Below are 18,095 nucleotides of genomic sequence, written 5' to 3' on the forward strand. Positions count from 1 at the left end.
ATCCACAAGCTTCCACGCCTGGACTACATCTCTATTGCACGACCTATCGACGATGTCCTAGAAGGTCGGGTCGAATTCGTACGTTTCTCTCAGCTTGCGGACTTGCTTCCAAAGTTTTTTACAACTAATTACACCACTTCCATATTGACGTCTGGGTCTGTTCCGGTAACGAAGTACCAGTTGTCCGAACTCCGTCATGTCTTCCATAGCGATTATAGCGATTGGCGTTGAAGATGTTGTAGCTGTTATTGCCCATTTAACTTCGATCTTTATCTCGTTAACACCCGTAATAAAGACATGTAGTTCGTATGGAAATTTGCTGGTTTTCAACTAGGCGTCCGCCAAAACTTCAATTAGGCACTGTGTATTTTCTCGCAACCCAAATCCTAGATAGAAGAGGCATCTCACTCCGGCCGCATTTTACGGTATAAACCATATTGAATTAGGTAGTTGCGGCCTGAAGCCGCTTTTTTGTTAGGTTTTCCCATATTTTTGCGAAAAAAAACTGTTTAGCGCCGCTGTTCTGGGTTGTCTTTGCGTAGTCGTTTATTTACTCGAGAATCCATTGTCACCATCCGCAGTAGTACTTGTGTAAAAGTGTTACAGACAACAATGCACGCTTCATATCATCCAAGTAACAACTAAAAAAAAACTGTGGACAACATCGTGTTCGCGGCTCGCTTTCCTTGATTCTTTTTTGCAACTTGCCAGCGATCGAATTTGTGTATACTTCGAGGAAGCAGACAAATTCCGCGTACATATAGCCGAATTCCGAGTAATACCAAAAAAATGCCGCTAATACCGACGAAAAGGGTCGAGAACATACCGGCACGGTATGGCACAATGCCGAGTAGACAAACCAAAAAACGTTAATGAAAACAGTTAACTGAGTACACAAACCAGATGGAGAAACATGGTAGTAAAAAGATCACGGTTAGCAATGGCATCGGCAACTACTCGCCTGGCAAGCTCCTCGCTCTTCCACATTGGCGCCAAAATTGCTTTCACAGTATAATCGCTCACTTATCGACCCACACTACTGAATTGGTGGCAGCCATCCTCGCCCGTACGAGCTGTACGCGTATGTGACCTGTTCGTCAGCCGTATTTACGTTCAATATATTATCTTACCAGTGGCTGGACTCCAAAGCACATAATAACTCAATTGCTTCAACTTCATCTCCAAGCCATGCGTAGTGTACGTCGACGCTAGCCACACCAATCTGCTTTTACTCCAATGAGAAGCAGGAAGACTAACTACATCAGCGCATCGACAAACGTCGGCGACGAGTTGGATCTGATGGTGCGTGAGTCGATGGCACTGCTGCCAATCAGGGTGAGGACAATCAATGATAAGGGTGACCAGAACGACGTGGGTAGCGCACTGCAGGAGAGCAATAGGTCACACAGCCGACGTTATGGGCTGGTTCGTCTTGTCGTCCGGATTCTCTTCATGTTACATGTTTTGGACCTCCATAGCGCAGAGCTAGCGGTAGCATAGCCCTCTTTAACCACTGCTTTCTAATTCATTCGGCAACTTCCTGTCTTCGACACAAGCAACATTACACTATGTAGGCGCTTCCAGCAATACGAACGACATTCTATGCAAATGAACACTCTGATGCTGTGCACACAAGACCACCCACGAGATACGAGATACTTTCCACCACCAACCAACCAACTTGTTTAATGGTCTCCGTCCCGGTGTAGCACACAATCACTTCAACATGGCTTCATTGTCTGCGACATGTGCGCACTGACGTCATCTGATTCGTCAAAAAGAACTGATGCTCTTAAATAACCGCTCCACGTTTGATATAATATTATTTTGAAATGAATCAAACATTACCATCCACTCACTCCGCCAATCAGCCTTTGTTCTGCCAATAAACGTAACCAACCCCCAGACACTTCCTTTTCTGTACCCCAAGGGAGAAAACGGCGAAGAATCTCCAGAACTCGCCGCTCCTTACGCCTCTACGTGCGTCCCCAGCAGCTCTGCCGTCCTCGCGCACTCCTCATTGGCCTGTCGGCCGCGTTCTCCGCGTCGATCGCGCTTAATTCGCGCCTCCAGGAGCTCCAAACGACGAAGAGAAACTGTCATTTTTAAACGTTGAAGTCGCTAAAACTTAAATTTTAGACTGTAATTCCTCAAGTTTAAGACATGGAAGCCGTGCGCAAGCGTCCGCAACGCGCTAGAGCCGCCAAGAAGCAGCAGCAAGAGAAAATTATAGCATTAAGTTTCAGTGAGGACGACGAAGACGCCGCAGTGCAGGCCGCGATCGCCGATCTGGACTCTGAAACGACAGACACGGAGATCCGACGCAATGAGGAGGACCTAATGGCCTTATTACGAGACGGAGAGATGCAGCAGGAGCCTCTGGTAGCGGAAGGAGCAGGCTCGGAACCCCCCAACAATCATAATGACCGGGGAGACAACGATGACCGGAAAGTCGCAGGTGGAGAGACTTTAACCATCCCTCCGGTAGTAAATGGCGGGACTGATGCTGCTCCATCAGCTCCAGTATTTGAAGAAGAAGGAGAGGGATTATTTACCCCACCAGAGCAGTTGCCATTGCAGCCGAAGCCTAGCGCGCCATCTCCGCCAATACGGACGACAATGCCGCGTGCATTCCAGCAGATTTCAGTGCCTGCCCCCTCTGTAACTGAGACGATATCGCCGTCTGCACCCCCGAGTTTCGAGGATGAGGTGGAGGTACTGGATCACTCGAGTACAACTCCGTCAGCACCGTCACTGTCGCCTACAGCGTCCAAGAAACTGCATCGCATGGTTGCGTCACCGAGAAATCCAGAGAAATTGACTCCTGTGGTGAGAGTGCCGACGAAATCAGTGGCTGAAGCGACTGTGGAAGGTGCGAGTGTAGCGGTGCGGAGTTCTTTCGCTAAGTCTCGGCAGGCCGAGAAAGAGGCGGGCAAGCACAGTATTTACCCGTCGATGCCGCGTGAAGTGAAGCCAGCAGAGTCGGCGAAGGAGGCTGGAGAAGCAGCGCCAGCAAGTTACGAGCAGCTGCTGAAGAAGAAGTATATCCGTGTGAAGCTGGAGCCTTTTATCAACTACGAAATGAACTTGATGCGAGCCGAGGCGTCTCAGAAGCGCCAGGAGATGAAGATGCGGCATATCGAGACCAACAAGGGCGAGCTGTATGCACGGATAGAGCGCTACTTGTTTTCCGAGTACATTTTACACAATGCGGCGTCGACCATGGATGAGTACAAGAAGAAGATCGACGTACTCGTCAAGAAAGGTAAGCACCAAGACATGTGTGTCGTAGTGAGAGTGTTGTAACTAATTTGTTGTGTATTGTATGGCAGTGTGGACTTTGGAGAAGAAGCGCGTATCTTCGTCGAAGCGCTGTGGTGACAACGTGGAGATTGAGCAACAAATGGAGTTTCAGACTGCGAAGCTGGAGAATTTACAACTTGAGAGACTGAAGACTCATCTGGATAAGTTACGACAACTGCGAACGGTGGAGGCGTCGATCCATACTTTTGATCGAGCAATCTCTTACTTTCACGTGGAGCAGTACCTGAACAGTGTGTTGCAAGAGCCGAATCTAGTCGGGTTCCTGAACAAAATGAGCTCGTCGTGTGGCGGCAGCAATGGCATCGACGACTTGGATCTTGTTCCGGAAAGTGCGAATTTCTACGAGGGGATCCCTCAGGGTTCTCCGCTTTCTACGTCGGTGGATCACTTGAAATACTGTTTAGACGTGCTGATTTTCTTCGAGAAGAAAGTGACACTGGGAGAAGAAGGAGTCTTTGGACTCGTTCCGCAGTCATTTTATCGTGGCGAGCTAGTCTGGCACAATACCCATGCCAAGAATCATTACAGCGCTGGTGGGATGGAGCGGAAGATCAAGTGTTACGCCTGTGGAAGCTTGAATGCTCCCATGAAGTCCAACCAGTGGTGCAAATTGTGCGAAAGCTGCGACGTGGTGCTGTATATCCCGCCATCGTCTGTATCAACAAAGTCGAACGAGTGGTTTACGAGTGTGCTGCGGTTCCGGCAGTCATTACAGAAGTGGATTTCTACCTGTATGCAGAGTCTTATGCGCACAAAGGCTCTACAAAATATGCCGTATCTCCTGATGCACGTGATGTATTTACCTCGGATCTCAACGGACGAGAGATCGTGGTTTCTACGCTTCCTTCAGTTCCCTCGTGCGATGGTAAGAACTGATGGATCGCTACGCAATGAGTGGAGTGAAGATCTTGTGGATCATTACATTGCGATGCTGCATCTGGTGTTTCATCCCGAAAAATTACGCAGAATGTCAGTTATTGTGTCCAGCGGACCACCCAATGGAAATAAAGCAGCGAAAAGTGCAGAGGTCGGTGTAGCCGATAACAAAGGGCTGGTCTCGCCTGAGTGGGTGCTGCTGGAGAATCCAGAGATGTTGGACCGGTATTTCCTCTCGGACGAAGATTTCGTGGCTGTATTGAATCAGTTTCCCAACACGTTTGCGTTCGGACAGTTGTTTAGCTGCACATCGGACGTGAAGAAGTGTTTCAGTCGCGCATTAACGCTGGTTGTGGAGCTAACGCACAGCTTACGGGCATTTCAGGAGTTTGAGAAGCTGCCGACGCGAATCGCGCAACTCTTAGGCCAGTTGTTGGCTGATGCGGCGGAGCTCCCTGGATCAGGTCGACCGACTGATTCTAGCTTGAAGGACGCTGTCTTCTATCCAACACTCTTCGATCAGTTATTTCTTACGAGTCTGCATGGTCTGATGGCGGCTGATTGCAACCGTGTGGCTTGGAGAAGTTTGAGTTTATTTCCTTTCGGCTCGTTATCAGAATTGGCGAAGTGGGATGTGTTGGCTCTCCTGCTATTTAACCTCCATAGTCTACCACTGGAGGCGAAAACGGCGTCTGGGTGGATGCAGTTTATCGGCAAGCCAACGTCTCAAGGCGTGGATACGAAAGCATTGGCCCGTCACCATCTTTATGACCTTATCGAGTCCGATACAGAGAGCGCTATGTATTTGCTGAACGCTGTGGCTAGTCTTGCTGCATCATGCCAGTCGGGAACTTCAGGCGAGCGGCATGATCTGGTGTCTGTCGCAGTGCACGAGTTGTTCATGGCAGGGTACACAGTGGAGCCGTGCCAACAAGCTCTAGGTGAGAATGGAGAGCGGGCTGCTGGACCTCTGAGCACAATTTGTTTGGCGCATCCGTGGGTTCTTTCGCTTCTGATCACGCTTCTGTTCAAGTTCCACGAGTGTGCAGCCACGTGGATTCACATCTTTGAGACGTTCCCGATTAATCGCTGGATGCCTACACCGCAGGATTTGTTGAATCTACAAGAATGGCTGCTGCTAGAAGACACTACTGCACCACGTAGTGCTCTGGCGCGTTTTCTGTTGGACCACATCAATTGGGAGTATGATGTCAAGTTGCAGCGGTTGTTTACAGACGCAATGCTGCATCGTCAGGTAGCTCTCATGGTCGCGGAAGCTTTAGTACTCTACAAGACGAGGAAGGAACGAGCAAGCGATCCAGAGTCTGCTATTGTGTTGTCCGGAGGAGGATCCCCACAGAAACTTGAGGTCACTTCCATTGCCAAGTCGATACGTCGCGCGTTGTGGTTGGGCGAGACTGTAGATTTCGAGAAATGGTGCTGGAAACTGATGCTGAAGTTGCGGTTTTACTCGCCGAAGACGCACGAGCCGTTGCTGCCGCTCATCGACCTTCGCCATGATCGTTCAAGGGAAGCCTTGACTTTGCGTCGATGGTTTGCTGGCGCCTCAGTGCTGCGAGTACTTCCCTCTCGTAAAGTTTTCCCATTTTATACTTCACTGGAGGAGCAGGTGGCGCACTATGGAGCCGGCGATAGTGATAGACGTAGTACAGCAGAGGCTACGATTGGCGGGAGTACCGGTGCTCCAATTCAGCAAGAAGCGCGACTGCTTCTGACGCCTCAGAATCCGAGAGGAATGGACATTGATTCAACAATTTCAGCCACGGCAGCCCCACGCACGGAGCCGATTGTAGCCTATGTGATCTGCCAGATGACGACGTTTGTGTTCAGTGACCGTCTCGATCGTTGGGAGCCATTGCTAGTGTTGCTGAAGAGTGAGTTCTTCCCGGCTGCTATCAAGGTGCTCGAGAACTTGTTCCCGATCTTATCTCGAATAGATAAGATGAAGGATTGCCCAGCAGAAAGCGAGAGTGAGTCCAAGACGGCGACTTCAAACAGTGAGGACGACGGGGAGACCGCGTTATCGTCTGAGGTGGAAGCTGAGGAAAATGGTGGTGTGGTTGTGGAACTGGACAATGAGTTGGAGGTGTGTATGGCAGCAATGCAAACCCTATCGACTGACGAGTTGTTGAGTCTGTTGAGCGCTTTGCATGAGTTCTCGTACATCAACACAGACGAGCTTCATCGCATGCAAGAGGTGCTTAACAAGGGCTACATCGGCGGATGGGAGAGCACGGCGAAAGAGCGGATCTTGGCGAAACTTCGCTTTGTGCGTGAATGCAGTCGCTACTTGCACCCAGTGGTGCTCCCCGCTCTCATTAACGAGTGCTTCCCGCAGTCCAGTCCAGTATCGGTCACTACATCAGCTTTATTTCACGGTGCTATGTCGTGGATTTCGTCGGCGCTGGGCGGAGAGAACAGTACAGGAGCGTTGTCGCCGTCAGCTGCTTCATCGACTAGCGCAGCTTTATCGATCCGGAATTCTTCGCTGACTGCGACGACGGCGTCTCTCGCGATGATATCAGGCGGTGAGTATTCCACGTCAACGAAAGCCTTGTGCGCTTTGATCCGACGCTCCTTTGAGTACTCTGTAGACGACTCGTCTCTCACGCAGTCGATGAGGTTTTGGGTGAAGGCGTTGCTCCAAGTTCCGTTCTGGTACGAGAATGCTGCGTTCCGACATGTCCTGGACGTTATGTTGCACTGCAGCATGGAGAGCTCGTATGAATCTGCGCTGACGAAGAACAGTGCGAGGAATGATGCATCTGTATTGTACGAGCTGGTGGCTCTGATTGAAGCTGCGTTCGACGTGTATTGCCAGCGGATTGCAAGGAGAGAAGAAGATGCAGGACAACCAGAGCAGCAGTTCCTCGAGAATGAGTCCGTTGTTGTCATGAGTTTCCTGCCGGCGGCTGCCTCAGCGACGTTTGCTTCAATATTTGGAGGCTCATTCGACGTGGCGCAGTACATCAGTGGCTGTCCTTATCTGGCGCTGTGGACCTTGCTTATTGAAACAAGGAAAGAAGTGCCGCTGTTCCTAGCGATGGGGCAACTTATGATAAAATATGAGCCGAAAACGATGAAGAAGTTGGAGAAGATGAAGAAGACCGAAGGGAGACTTGGTGCTGCTCTCAGTGCAGTGCGAGACGGGAAGAGTCTGGATGACCAAGCGGAGGAAACGATCTATGAAGCTTCGACTGGTGCTTCTCGTATTGGTAACCCGTTAACGTTTGCTCACACGAGTCTGGACTCTCTGTCCCAGTACAAAATCTATCGCTGGTGTAATTACTGTCTGGATTTACCCGAGTCGGAGCCAACGCAAATCATCTACTGGCAAGTGTTTTTCGCGCTGTACTTCGCCACTGCTGGAGGATCTCATGTCTTCGGCCATCACTTTCTCGATCGTACAGGACGTAGATCCAAGCGTGTGCATTTGCGGAAACATCTTCAAGTTAAACTGCGCAAACTCGTGAATTACTGCTCGACTCAAGCCCAAGTGGTGCTCACTGCCACGAGTGGTTCTGGTCATGGTGCTTCGAGTGGTGTGGGTTTGGCTGGGGAGTTAAAGGAACGGAAATATGCTCATTACGTTGCGCTTTCTCAGCTTTACACTGCTATGGACGCGTGGATGGAAGAAAAGGATCCGAACCAGTGGCTTAAGGAAGAAGAACTCTCGGGTTTACCTCGTCACTACGAGGTGGAGCGACTCAAAGACGTCTTGCGTCTCAGTGATGCGTTGCTGAACCCTCATACCGATCACATGAACTGGTCGGACTTGCCGCTGTGGACGAATTGGTGTGGATTTGAGTTCACTTTGAGACGAACAACGCCTAAAGTAAGTGTGAGCGACGACAACGACGACAATACTGACACTGTGGCACCATCGTTGTCAACACCGCTCGCTTCAGTTGGTGAAGAAGACGACTTTGCGTTTGTGGAAGAAGCTTCGGAACTGGCAAGAAGACACAGCAGCTTTGGAGGGCTTGCAGGCTTGAACAGCCTCACTATCCGGCCGCTACCTTTACTGCCGGAACTTTGCGGGCCCTCAAGCTTAACACAACTTCCGACAGTGTCTGTTGTCATCTCGAAGGATCGGTGTGTCATCAATCCATCGATTCCGCTGAACAAGGCAGGATTGAAGGCCGTAGCTATGAAATTCTCGGAGAATTTGTCTGTACTGGTGGCGCTGGACTCTGAAATGGTGGATAGTGTCTCTCAGCTGTACATCAGCAAGGCAAGGACTGTGACGCAGAGTTTGCCATGCCCAGAAGGAACGAACTGCAGCTGCCCAGCGGCTTTCAAGTTTGAGTTTTTGGAGTGGATGATGGATTCCCGAATGGACGACACGATCCAGTCTATACGTGCACAAGGAGAACGTTGTGATATGCGATCAATGCTGGTGACGAATGTGATGTCTTCGTTAAACGATTACGATGAAAAGGACGGCGTTGCTGTCTCAACAGCACTCGCAGCTGAGCAATTCCTGCAGCTTGATGGAGACGGATTTATGCTGTCACTTCAGATTTTGCTGATTGATCAAGTTGTGCGCTCTTTAGGAATGGAACATGAGAAGTTACAGCGTAGAAAGAAGACATTGGAAAATGAAGCACCACGGGAAATGCCGAAGATCGAAGAAGCAGTTGAAGACAGCAAGGGGGAAGAAGAGAACGCTGTAGAGAATGAAGAAGTTACACCTATCCAGACGACAGAGCAGGAGATGGAGCGCTTGCACAGCGAGGGACTCGAGTGGTTCCGTCTGCTTACAGAACTGGACACTAAACTATCACGTATGGTTCCTCCGTTACGAGAAGCTTTGTGGCGGTCGATCAAGCAATTGGGATTGAATTTTGTATGTATCGATGAACGCGAGACTTGTACTCTGCTACAACTTATGCTGGAAGACCCATCTCGAATTAACTTACTGAGCGAGTGTTTCTTCCCAGCTGCTGCTCCCTCCCGTTTTGTGGAAATGTTTGCCAAGCTGATGAGTGCAAGCAGTTCGTCCAAGCTCTCGAGTGAAGAGAAGCTCACTCTGCTGCGTCGATTTGATTTCCACGCGTGGCTGCAGACAAAGAGTCCATTGACGCCTACAAAGTTTGATCGCGACACGGTGTTGTGCATGATCTTGGGTGACATAAGCCATCAGTTCCCTGCGGACCGCAGCTTGGTGGATACTGGTCGAAAAGCGAAGGACACGACAGCGTCCAAGCATTTGGACGAAGTGCTGCGTGTGTACGCGAAGGTTCTTCAGTTGATCTGCTCGGCTCATCTGGAAGACCATGTTGAAAAGATGGTACACGCTCTAGTTGGCGTCCATGATGACTACAGATTCCAAACGTCAAGTGTGGGGAATGGAGAGCAGTCGTCATCTGCTAGTGGCGATGATTCCAGTGCGTCAGAGCTGACAGCGTTACCTCGTCCGGTGGATGCTGTGGTTTGGGAAGCTCTGGTGGGGATTCCATTGGCTACTTGGAAAGAATTACCGGTCATGCAGGTCGAGACGTGCGTAATATTCTTGAGTCAGCACATGACGTCATTGCGATGGCAAGGTGGGATGTCTTCTGGCAGTAGTTCGACGGCTGGTGAGGTGCTGAGAGGGAGGGAGACACCAAGTGCGTCTTCTGTAACGAACTACCCGATCGTGTACTGGCAGCGTCTTGGCGTGCTCAAGAGCTTCTTGGACTTGTTCACGCTGTGCTGTCGTGTAGCTCCTGAGCAACAGCAGTGGGCATTGATCACTGCATTCTTCGAGCCGCTGCTTTCGACGTTGTACCAGCCAGCTACGAACACTGACGGCTCGGCGATCAGTGCACCTTGGTCAGAGCAAGACACGCTCTCAACTGGAACCACCATCTGCTCTTGCTTTGTTGCTACGTGCTCCGAGTACCTCAAGAGTCAACCACAGACTCGAGCGATGGTCACAAGCAGCAGTACGGACGCGGGGCTGACTCAAACTGCAAAACTGTCCCAGATCTGGTCTTTCTACTTGACCGTGCTGGTTCCTCATGCTCCCACCCACATCTGCAAGCACTTCCACCAGTTTGTGACGCGGTTGGCATGGGAGCACTGGTGTCTGACACTGGAGATCGTCCAGCAGATGCGAGAGCTCGTTCAGACGGAGAAGAAGCAACTCACTGGAGCGACAGCGGGTGCGAGTGACCGACTGGTTCCACCGCTATACTCCACATTGTCTCCGTATCCGTATGTGTCGTGGCTCGTACGTGATGTCCTGTGTCGTACAACGTGGAAGTCAACTGACGCGTGGCTGGAAGCTCAGAGCGAGAGTGTCTGTTCCTCGTTCTTGCTGGAATTCGCCAAGTTGTGCGTGGAGTTGGTGCTGGACATGCCTCACTTCCAAGTAAAGTCTGGCCACGCGGCGTCGACGAACGTTTTGCCTCCGTATTTCGTCAACTTCATCAAGCAACAGTCCGTGTTTTGGGCCAAGTGGAAGATGACGACAACAGACTTGGAGACTCTACAGCAGTTCACATTAGAAGCGCTGAAGGAGCCTCTTGGACGGAACAGCCCAGATCTGGTGTCTGGTGGGCCTTTCCCAGCTACTCCGAGTGCTGCGATGATGCAGGACGCGTTCACGAGACTTCAGTTGGTTCTTCGCTTGTGTGGCCAGATCACGACACTGCATCACGACAAACTTCCCAAGCCAGAGAGTTTGCAACGTGTCAATCTCTTCTTGAAGCTGCTGTTCGGAGTGTTTGAAGTGAACGATCGAGGCTGTCTCGATGGAAATCGATACACTTCTGAACATGCGGCATGGCTGATGGTTTTATATGGAGCCAGCTGCACGGCGTTGTACGAGAAACTGGACGAGATCGTGCACTTCTACAAGCCTGAGAACGGTAAGGAAAGCGGAAATGACAGTGTGGATGTGTCGAAGGAGGGAGTCTCGGAAGAAGACTTGACAGCTACGATAGAAGCTGTGCTGCGCTTCTGTAATTTATCGTTGGTGGAGGTTTTCTTCAAGCAGATGCAGAGCAGTCCAAAGGCTAGTGGAGGCGGTGCGAGTTCGTCTGGTAATAGCGCGTTGAACTGGAACAAGTGTGGCAATGTGGTGTTCGTGGAGATCGACGCTCTGGTTCGCGACTTTGCGTCGAGTCAGAAGGCGCTGCAACAGCAGAGTAGGACTCAGCAGGCTTCGGACTGTACTGGCAGGGACGAGAGTTCAAGTGATACGACGGTGTCTGCTACGCAGTCTCCAGCCGAAGCTATCGGCACTCCACTTGGAAAGGTGTTGTGGAGTTTCTTGGCCTTCCGAGGTGGAGAGTTGGCGTGCTTGGCTGCGTGTGGACGAGCGCTGGCTTCTGTCCACGTGATGAGTCAGGTAGCAGAGAAGAGCATTGAAAAGTGGATTATCGAGGAACGTAAGGGCGTGTGGGATGCATTGGCGTTGCGATTGCAAGTACCAGAGCTCAGTGGGGACGAATTCGAGGCCGCATGCTTAGAGCAGGGCAAGCTGTTGACTCTCCAGGTTCTTTTCCTACAGCAGCTACGTCGCGCTCCTGTATTAACCGAGTCGTTGAGTCTGGCGCTGCTGACGAAACTCATGAACTGGATGCAGCGTGCTCGAGTCGGAAGGAGTGCGTTAGCGCAGATGAAGCTGCTGTTCCTGGCTGCTGAAGCGACCAACTTCGTGTGCAAACCTCTGGCGGAGGTGCTCCCGTCGACGCTGAAGAAGCAGATGCTGCGCCAACTGTGCGATCTTCTACTGGAACTAGGCCATGCACGTCGTAACAATGGCATCATGAAGGCCATCGGTCTCGGTGGATCGCTGCAATATGGAGTAGAGTTCCACGTCTCGTGCTTGGCGGCAGGTGTGTTTCTACGACTACAGACTCGGAATGGCGCGCCGTTGCGAGTGGATGATCGGATTCCATTCAAGATGACTCGCACGACGGAGAAACACTTGAAGTCACTCGAGACAATGCTGCAGAGTAAAGACGCGTTCCAGCTGGGAAGACGAGTGGATGCGCTAGTGGACTTTGCTCGAGATCCGCGTCGAAGTCTTGCAGACCAGGACGAGTTCTTTGTCACACTCTTCTCGAGTATGTATCCAGCTCAAGGCTGGCTGCTAGCGAAATGTTTGCCATAAAAGATTAATAGAAAAAATAGCGTAGTAATTATAAGGAGAAAGGAAATCGGAAGAGATATCAGCTAAAAAAAGTGCTTAATGCATGTACATTTTTCGACGAACACAAACATGAAAATTACGATGGTTTCGGTTGACGGGGATATATAGGCAAAACGTAACGTTAACACTGACAAAGCTTACCTCCTTCACCATTCATTTACCAATATGCCTCGCCTTCGACACATTTCTTGACGATGCGTGTTAGCTGCCTCTTCTTACTCGTGACCACTCTCCTCATTGCCGCACCTAATGCTGTGGACTCCATCAACGACTCTGTTACCAGTAGACGCTTAAGACAGCACCCAGACGACGAACAAAGAACGATTTCGAAATTCGTCAGAAATATCAAGGACTTGCCAGCTAAACGGAACTGGACGAAAGCGGAGAAGTTGGTGGAGAAAGGCGTCTCCTTTGACACGCTGTACAAGAAGAACAAGATTCACCCGGAGATTCTGTACCAAATTATGGGACTCCAGGAATTGTCGAAAAAAGCTTGGCTCACAAAGACCTTAAATCCCTTCCTGATACAGCAGTTAAAGAGGCACAAAACCTACGAGAATCGTTGGATTAAGGAGAATGGCCCGTTGTAGAAATAGGGTCGGTCCGACGCTCACGATTCAGCTATCATTGGCATAAATAAAAACAATTCATTTCTTCATTTTTAGTACTTACCTGACAAATGTCTACAATGTAGATTAATCAAGTGCAGTTGTGTGCTTGCCACAACGTGAGTCGTATTCAGCCAGAATTTCCTCCGCCGACTTACCCGATGTCTCTGGTACGAGTTTCAGCGCCAGCAAATAGAAAACTACCAGCAGTGCTACAAATGGAACGTACGCGTAGTCATTAAGTGCATCCGAGACGTACGGGTACGCCACACCCACGATCAAGTTACACAGCCAATTAACGCCAATACACAGCGATGACGCGCTCGCTCGGATCGAATCTGGGAATATATCCGCAGTCATCACCCACACCAGCGGACCAAGCGTCACTCCGAACGCAATCACGTACAACGCAGTGAACACGATCGATAAAGCAGGTAGCTCAACCACGAAAGCCACCGTCATGCCCACAGCCATAACAATCATTCCCGCCAGCCCCCAAAGGATCATGTTACGAGCTCCAAAGCGATTAGCCACTACCCCCGTGAAGAATGCTGGCCAGATATTGATAAAGTTGATAATAAGTGTGCCAATCCGTGAGTCCGAGATCCCAGCATCCGAGAAAATACTACCGGAATAGTAAAATACGGCGTTGATACCGGATAATTGTTGTGCACAGGACAACAATAGACCACCGAATAACTGCATGCGGTAGCGTGGAGCAAACATCGAGTCTCTAGAAGAGCTGGAATCGTCCTCAACGTGTGGCTTGCTCACTTCCAGCCACGACATGGCAGTGCTCACATGCTCCTCGCCATACAAGTTCGCGATCACTTGCTTGGCTTCATCCGTTCGGCCTTGAGTTAGTAGCCACGCAGGACTTTCAATGGTCATCGACGGTGCCAACACCAGGTAAATGACAGCTAGAATACACGGGAACGCAGCCAAATAGCGCCAACCGCTACTCGTGTTGGCGAAGAAGAAGCAGATCGCAGGGACTAGAATCCCTAACGTCGTGAAGATCTGCAGTCCCAGACCCAAAGTGTTGCGCATATGTGGAGGCGACAGTTCGTTTACATAGGCACCGATCGTTCCCGTTGCAGTACCGGACGCCAACCCGGAGATTAAGCGACCAACAGCAAACGCCCAAATATTCGACACGGAAGCTTGTACTACCCCACCGAGAATCATGAAGCTGCAATTTCCCATTAACGTTTTCTTCCGTCCGTACTTGTCACTGAAGTGGCCGCAGCTTAGAGATCCGATCATGGCACCGAAGATCCAGGCGTTCACGGCGAACGTCCATTGGAGTTTCGAGTGTCCTGGGAACATCAGACAAGTATCTTCGGCTGTCGGACGTGCATTGCACTCGTCCGTGTCGTTGTATTGCGACAGGTTCATTTGGGCCGTGGACCACCCGCTCTGGAAGGGCTGCAGCCATAATAGGAACATGCTCGTGTACAGGATCGGCTTGGGTTTAATGAGACGAGCAGCCAATTTGGTGGCGTCGTCGAATGCCGTGATCGGCTTGGGTGATCCGATTTCGACGTAGCTGTCAGTCATCTACAGCTTGTTGAGTTTACTCGGTTGTTAGCAGAATGAAGACTGAGACTGGCCTGAGTATCTAAGGACCATTGCTCTTCAACAGGATAAACACAGAGTTAGCTGAGATCGACGTAATCGTAAGCTGAACTACGACTTTTGAAGTGTCGAAGCAACGGACAGTTGCCAGATCTCTTCGCGCCCCTCACCTTCAGCCAACGCTGTGCTCACACATCAATGAATAGATATGTCCGACGAAAAATGAGAGAAGCAAATGCTGTGGTATATGTACTAGTAATAATGCCAGCAAATTGCAATGCAGGAAAGGAGACTAAACCTGTTGCTTGCCTATTAAGCCTTACGTGTTAATATCAGGTGGCTTCGTTCGGTTTGATCATCATGGAATGCTATCAGGCCATCAAAAGCAGCGCTCTCCTTAACGCGTCGACAGCATCCGCGGAAAAGTAAATTGCTAGTCTTGATCAGGTGCGAGGTTACAGTTTTGGAGGTCGCTGATAAGACGGTGCTTGATTTGGATTGCGGTCATTCGCATGCAGCGTCGTCGCGTACTGACAGCAATCACCGACATCTTGAATTTGAAGAGCAACAGGTTTCATTAGAGCATACGATCGTCGGGAAATAAGTAAGCGCTCTCTAGTCCTGTAAGCTCTAACCAGCACCCAGTTGTGTTTTTCGTGTATTAATACATGTATTATAAGAGTTGCTGACACATCTTACAGCTTTTTCCAGCACTACTGTTTTTCAAGGCCAACTGGTTGCGGCCTACACAAATCGACTTCGATTTGTGAAAACTTGCGGTAGAGTGCCTTCCAGCTGTACTATGATGTCTACCAAGGACGAGGCTCCGACTCGTTCACTGCAGTCAAACATTGAGCTTGCAGCTGGACAAGCAAACCACCTGCTTGCTTTCCATCGACAAGCAAAGCCCAGGTGTTGTTGTACGCCAGACATGCGGCTTTAAAACTTCCCACAGGCAGTCAGACCAACGGGGCCACTTGTCATTTTTCAGTGGAGGGAACTTTTGATCCTTCCGACATCCGAAACCCTGGAGGAAGTGCCAATTGTCGACTTGTCGGGACGTCTAGGTCGCGCGACCATGCATCTGACCTCAGCGATGGATCTCAAAGTTGATTTTAAGAACTACCATTCACCCCCACGTGCCGATTTCAACGACGTCGACGCTATTCACAACCATTCTGCAGAAACACAAGATATCGAGAGCTCTGTCGTGGACAACAACCCCGGTCAACCACTGTACAATGCCGAGATCTACGGCAGTCTCCGCAAGGGAGGCGCGGTCAAGTTCTTCTCGATGGACTGTGTCGGTCTCGTAGCTGCCACGTTCGCGTCGACGTTCTCGATGGAGTGTCTAAACAGTGTCATCCTACCGATGCTGAAAGAGCATTTCGGTCTCAAGACGGCCGAGTTAGCTGCTGCCAAGCGGTTGACCTCAATTCCGTTAGCCTTCTGCTTCTTCATCGGGTTGCTGTCGGATAGTTACCCCATTCTGGGGTTCCGTCGTAAGGGGTACCTTATCATCGGTTTGGCGACTACAGTACTGAGTTTCTTCGTTCTCTCTGGCTTGGACGGATACATTGAGACCATGGAAGATGGGACTGCAGGTACTGGTTTAGCTGTCGCCATCATCACATTCGCTACGTTGGCTAGTACTGGGAATATCATGACGTATGTATGCATTCAGACTAGAGTGCTTGAGCTGTCTCAACGCGAACCTTTGGGTATGCGAGGAGCTATCACCGGAACGTATTTGATGTTCCGATGCATCGTGTATATCTTCACGGACGCAATTGCGTACGCGTTTTCAAGCACCTCGACACACCATTGTACAGCGCTACTAGTATTCGGCATTGTGGTCGCTCTTTCGATCCCCCTTGTGTGGAAGGCTTGGCAGGAGAAATACTACTCACTCTCGACTCCTATGAAGACCCGTGGTCAGATTCTGTGGAGGATCATGCAGCAGAAGGCGGTGTGGAGTATTTTGATGTTCATGTGCTTTTACACGCTCTTCGCTGGCATCGCATTCAGTGGTCCTTCAGTAATCATCAGCGTGTGGGCCGGTGCCAGTGGTGACAACACGTTTGTACAGCAACTAATGTATTACGGTGCGATGTTGTTCACGATAGTGGCTTGGCGATACTACTTCATGAATCGACCATGGCGAGCTTTCTATGGCATGTCTATCGTGCTGCTTATTATCCCGCAGTTGGTCTTGGCAATCCTGGTTACTCAAGATACTTTACGCGACCGATACTTCTACCGCTTCATGACTCTGTTCACGAGTATTTCAGCCGGTATCGGCTGGCTGTCCAGCTTGATTCCGCTGACGGAAATCATCCAAGAAGGCTCGGAGGGTGCCATGGTTGGACTGATGCTGTCACTGTACTTTCTAGTTACTGCCTTCGTTCAAACCAACGCAGAGGGACTTCTCAATGGCACCAACTTTTACAACATCGCAGAAGTCGCGTTGGACACATCCGAGGCTCGGTCTGACGTCCTCAAGGCGTTGATTCTCAACTATGGTATCAACGCTCTGGCGTTCATTGGACTGTACTTCTTGCCAAGACAGAAGCTCGACACGCAACAGCTGCGTAGCTACGGAGGGTACACAAAGTGCGCCAGCGCTGCTATCGTCACGTTTGCTGTGGTGTTGTTCTTGTATTCGCTGATTATTACAGTTCTAACGCTCAACCCTTCCACGTCCTGTCTGAGTATCGCTGGAGGAGATGGATGCTAGACTTTACCTTCGAAGTAGCTATTATATTTGTAATCCAGATATTGTGTAGATGTTCCCTATCAATCGCAGCTTAGCCGTTGAGTAGCAAGTTCGAATTTAAGAACAAGTAGAGTTTAAAAGCATTGATATACGGCATCGACGTTCTGTGGATCGCGCACAGAGCAATATCGCGCGAAGTACACTTCTCAACAACATCCGTATCGATTGGACATCGTTGAGATTTTTCAATGACCCAGTTGATCAATACAGAACAATACTCTGACCCGGCAACTCCGTCAAGAACGACGCAGCATCAAGTCCATCCTCTTGCACCTCATTCTTCGTACTGACCAGTAGATTCTTCATGTAAACCACGAACATAAAATGACCCGAGAAATATTTTAATAATGAACTGTGACTGTGGACACAAACCTGACCACAACCAGAACGAACTTCAAATACATGTAAGGTATCCATGACGACCGACCAGCGAGTTGTATTCGCTTGCTTTACACAAGATGGAGAATGAATTTAATGATTAAGACTGCTCTAGCCTACTTCATCTAGCTCTAGCTCTGACTATCTGTGGTTCGTACTTGTGCAATCAGTTGCCCTCTGATCCTCCACAGCAAGTGGGTCACGATCGATTCTTCCACCCGCAACTTGCGGTGCTACCACCCGGGTCCACCCGTGTCACTTTTGTTAGGTAGAAGTCCGTTGGCAGTCATTTAGTTCGAGCGGCGTTGCATGTAGGTGTTTGCCATTGCCACCGATTATTTGAAAATCGTCGACTTACCTTGCGGAAGTAAGGGCTTTAGGAGCATTT

General features: G+C 50.1%; 4 protein-coding genes across 4 annotated transcripts; 3 read left to right on the top strand and 1 right to left on the bottom strand.

The window, feature by feature from the left end:
- Nucleotides 1-1,867: 1,867 nt before the first annotated feature.
- On the top strand, nt 1,868-12,465 carry PPTG_12491 (hypothetical protein). The gene is made up of 2 exons (XM_008908533.1): nt 1,868-3,265; nt 3,333-12,465. Exons 1-2 carry the CDS (start codon nt 2,164-2,166, stop codon nt 12,326-12,328), a joined length of 10,098 nt encoding a protein of 3,365 aa, XP_008906781.1. The 5' UTR covers nt 1,868-2,163; the 3' UTR covers nt 12,329-12,465.
- Nucleotides 12,466-12,561: 96 nt separating this feature from the next.
- PPTG_12492 (hypothetical protein) lies at nt 12,562-12,957 on the top strand (the record flags this gene model as incomplete). Its single annotated transcript, XM_008908534.1, has 1 exon — nt 12,562-12,957. One exon carries the CDS (start codon nt 12,562-12,564, stop codon nt 12,955-12,957), a length of 396 nt encoding a protein of 131 aa, XP_008906782.1.
- A 105-nt stretch (nt 12,958-13,062) lies between these two features.
- Nucleotides 13,063-14,535, bottom strand: PPTG_12493 (hypothetical protein; the record flags this gene model as incomplete). Its single annotated transcript, XM_008908535.1, has 1 exon — nt 13,063-14,535. One exon carries the CDS (start codon nt 14,533-14,535, stop codon nt 13,063-13,065), a length of 1,473 nt encoding a protein of 490 aa, XP_008906783.1.
- A 1,015-nt stretch (nt 14,536-15,550) lies between these two features.
- PPTG_12494 (hypothetical protein) lies at nt 15,551-17,430 on the top strand. The gene has a single exon (XM_008908536.1). The coding sequence runs from the start codon at nt 15,632-15,634 to the stop codon at nt 17,288-17,290; it is 1,659 nt and encodes a 552-aa protein (XP_008906784.1). The 5' UTR covers nt 15,551-15,631; the 3' UTR covers nt 17,291-17,430.
- Nucleotides 17,431-18,095: the final 665 nt, after the last annotated feature.

This window comes from Phytophthora parasitica (assembly GCF_000247585.1).
Source record: "Phytophthora parasitica INRA-310 unplaced genomic scaffold supercont2.30, whole genome shotgun sequence".
Lineage (NCBI taxonomy): Eukaryota > Oomycota > Peronosporomycetes > Peronosporales > Peronosporaceae > Phytophthora > Phytophthora nicotianae.

What these genes read in the sequence shown, in the direction of transcription:
- PPTG_12491 (XM_008908533.1), top strand. Translation starts at nt 2,164, where the DNA reads ATGGAAGCCGTGCGCAAGCGTCCGCAACGCGCTAGAGCCGCCAAGAAG. An exon ending in CGACGTACTCGTCAAGAAAG is followed by an intron (nt 3,266 to 3,332) that starts GTAAGCACCAAG and finishes ATTGTATGGCAG; the next exon opens with TGTGGACTTTGGAGAAGAAG.
- PPTG_12494 (XM_008908536.1), top strand. Translation starts at nt 15,632, where the DNA reads ATGCATCTGACCTCAGCGATGGATCTCAAAGTTGATTTTAAGAACTAC.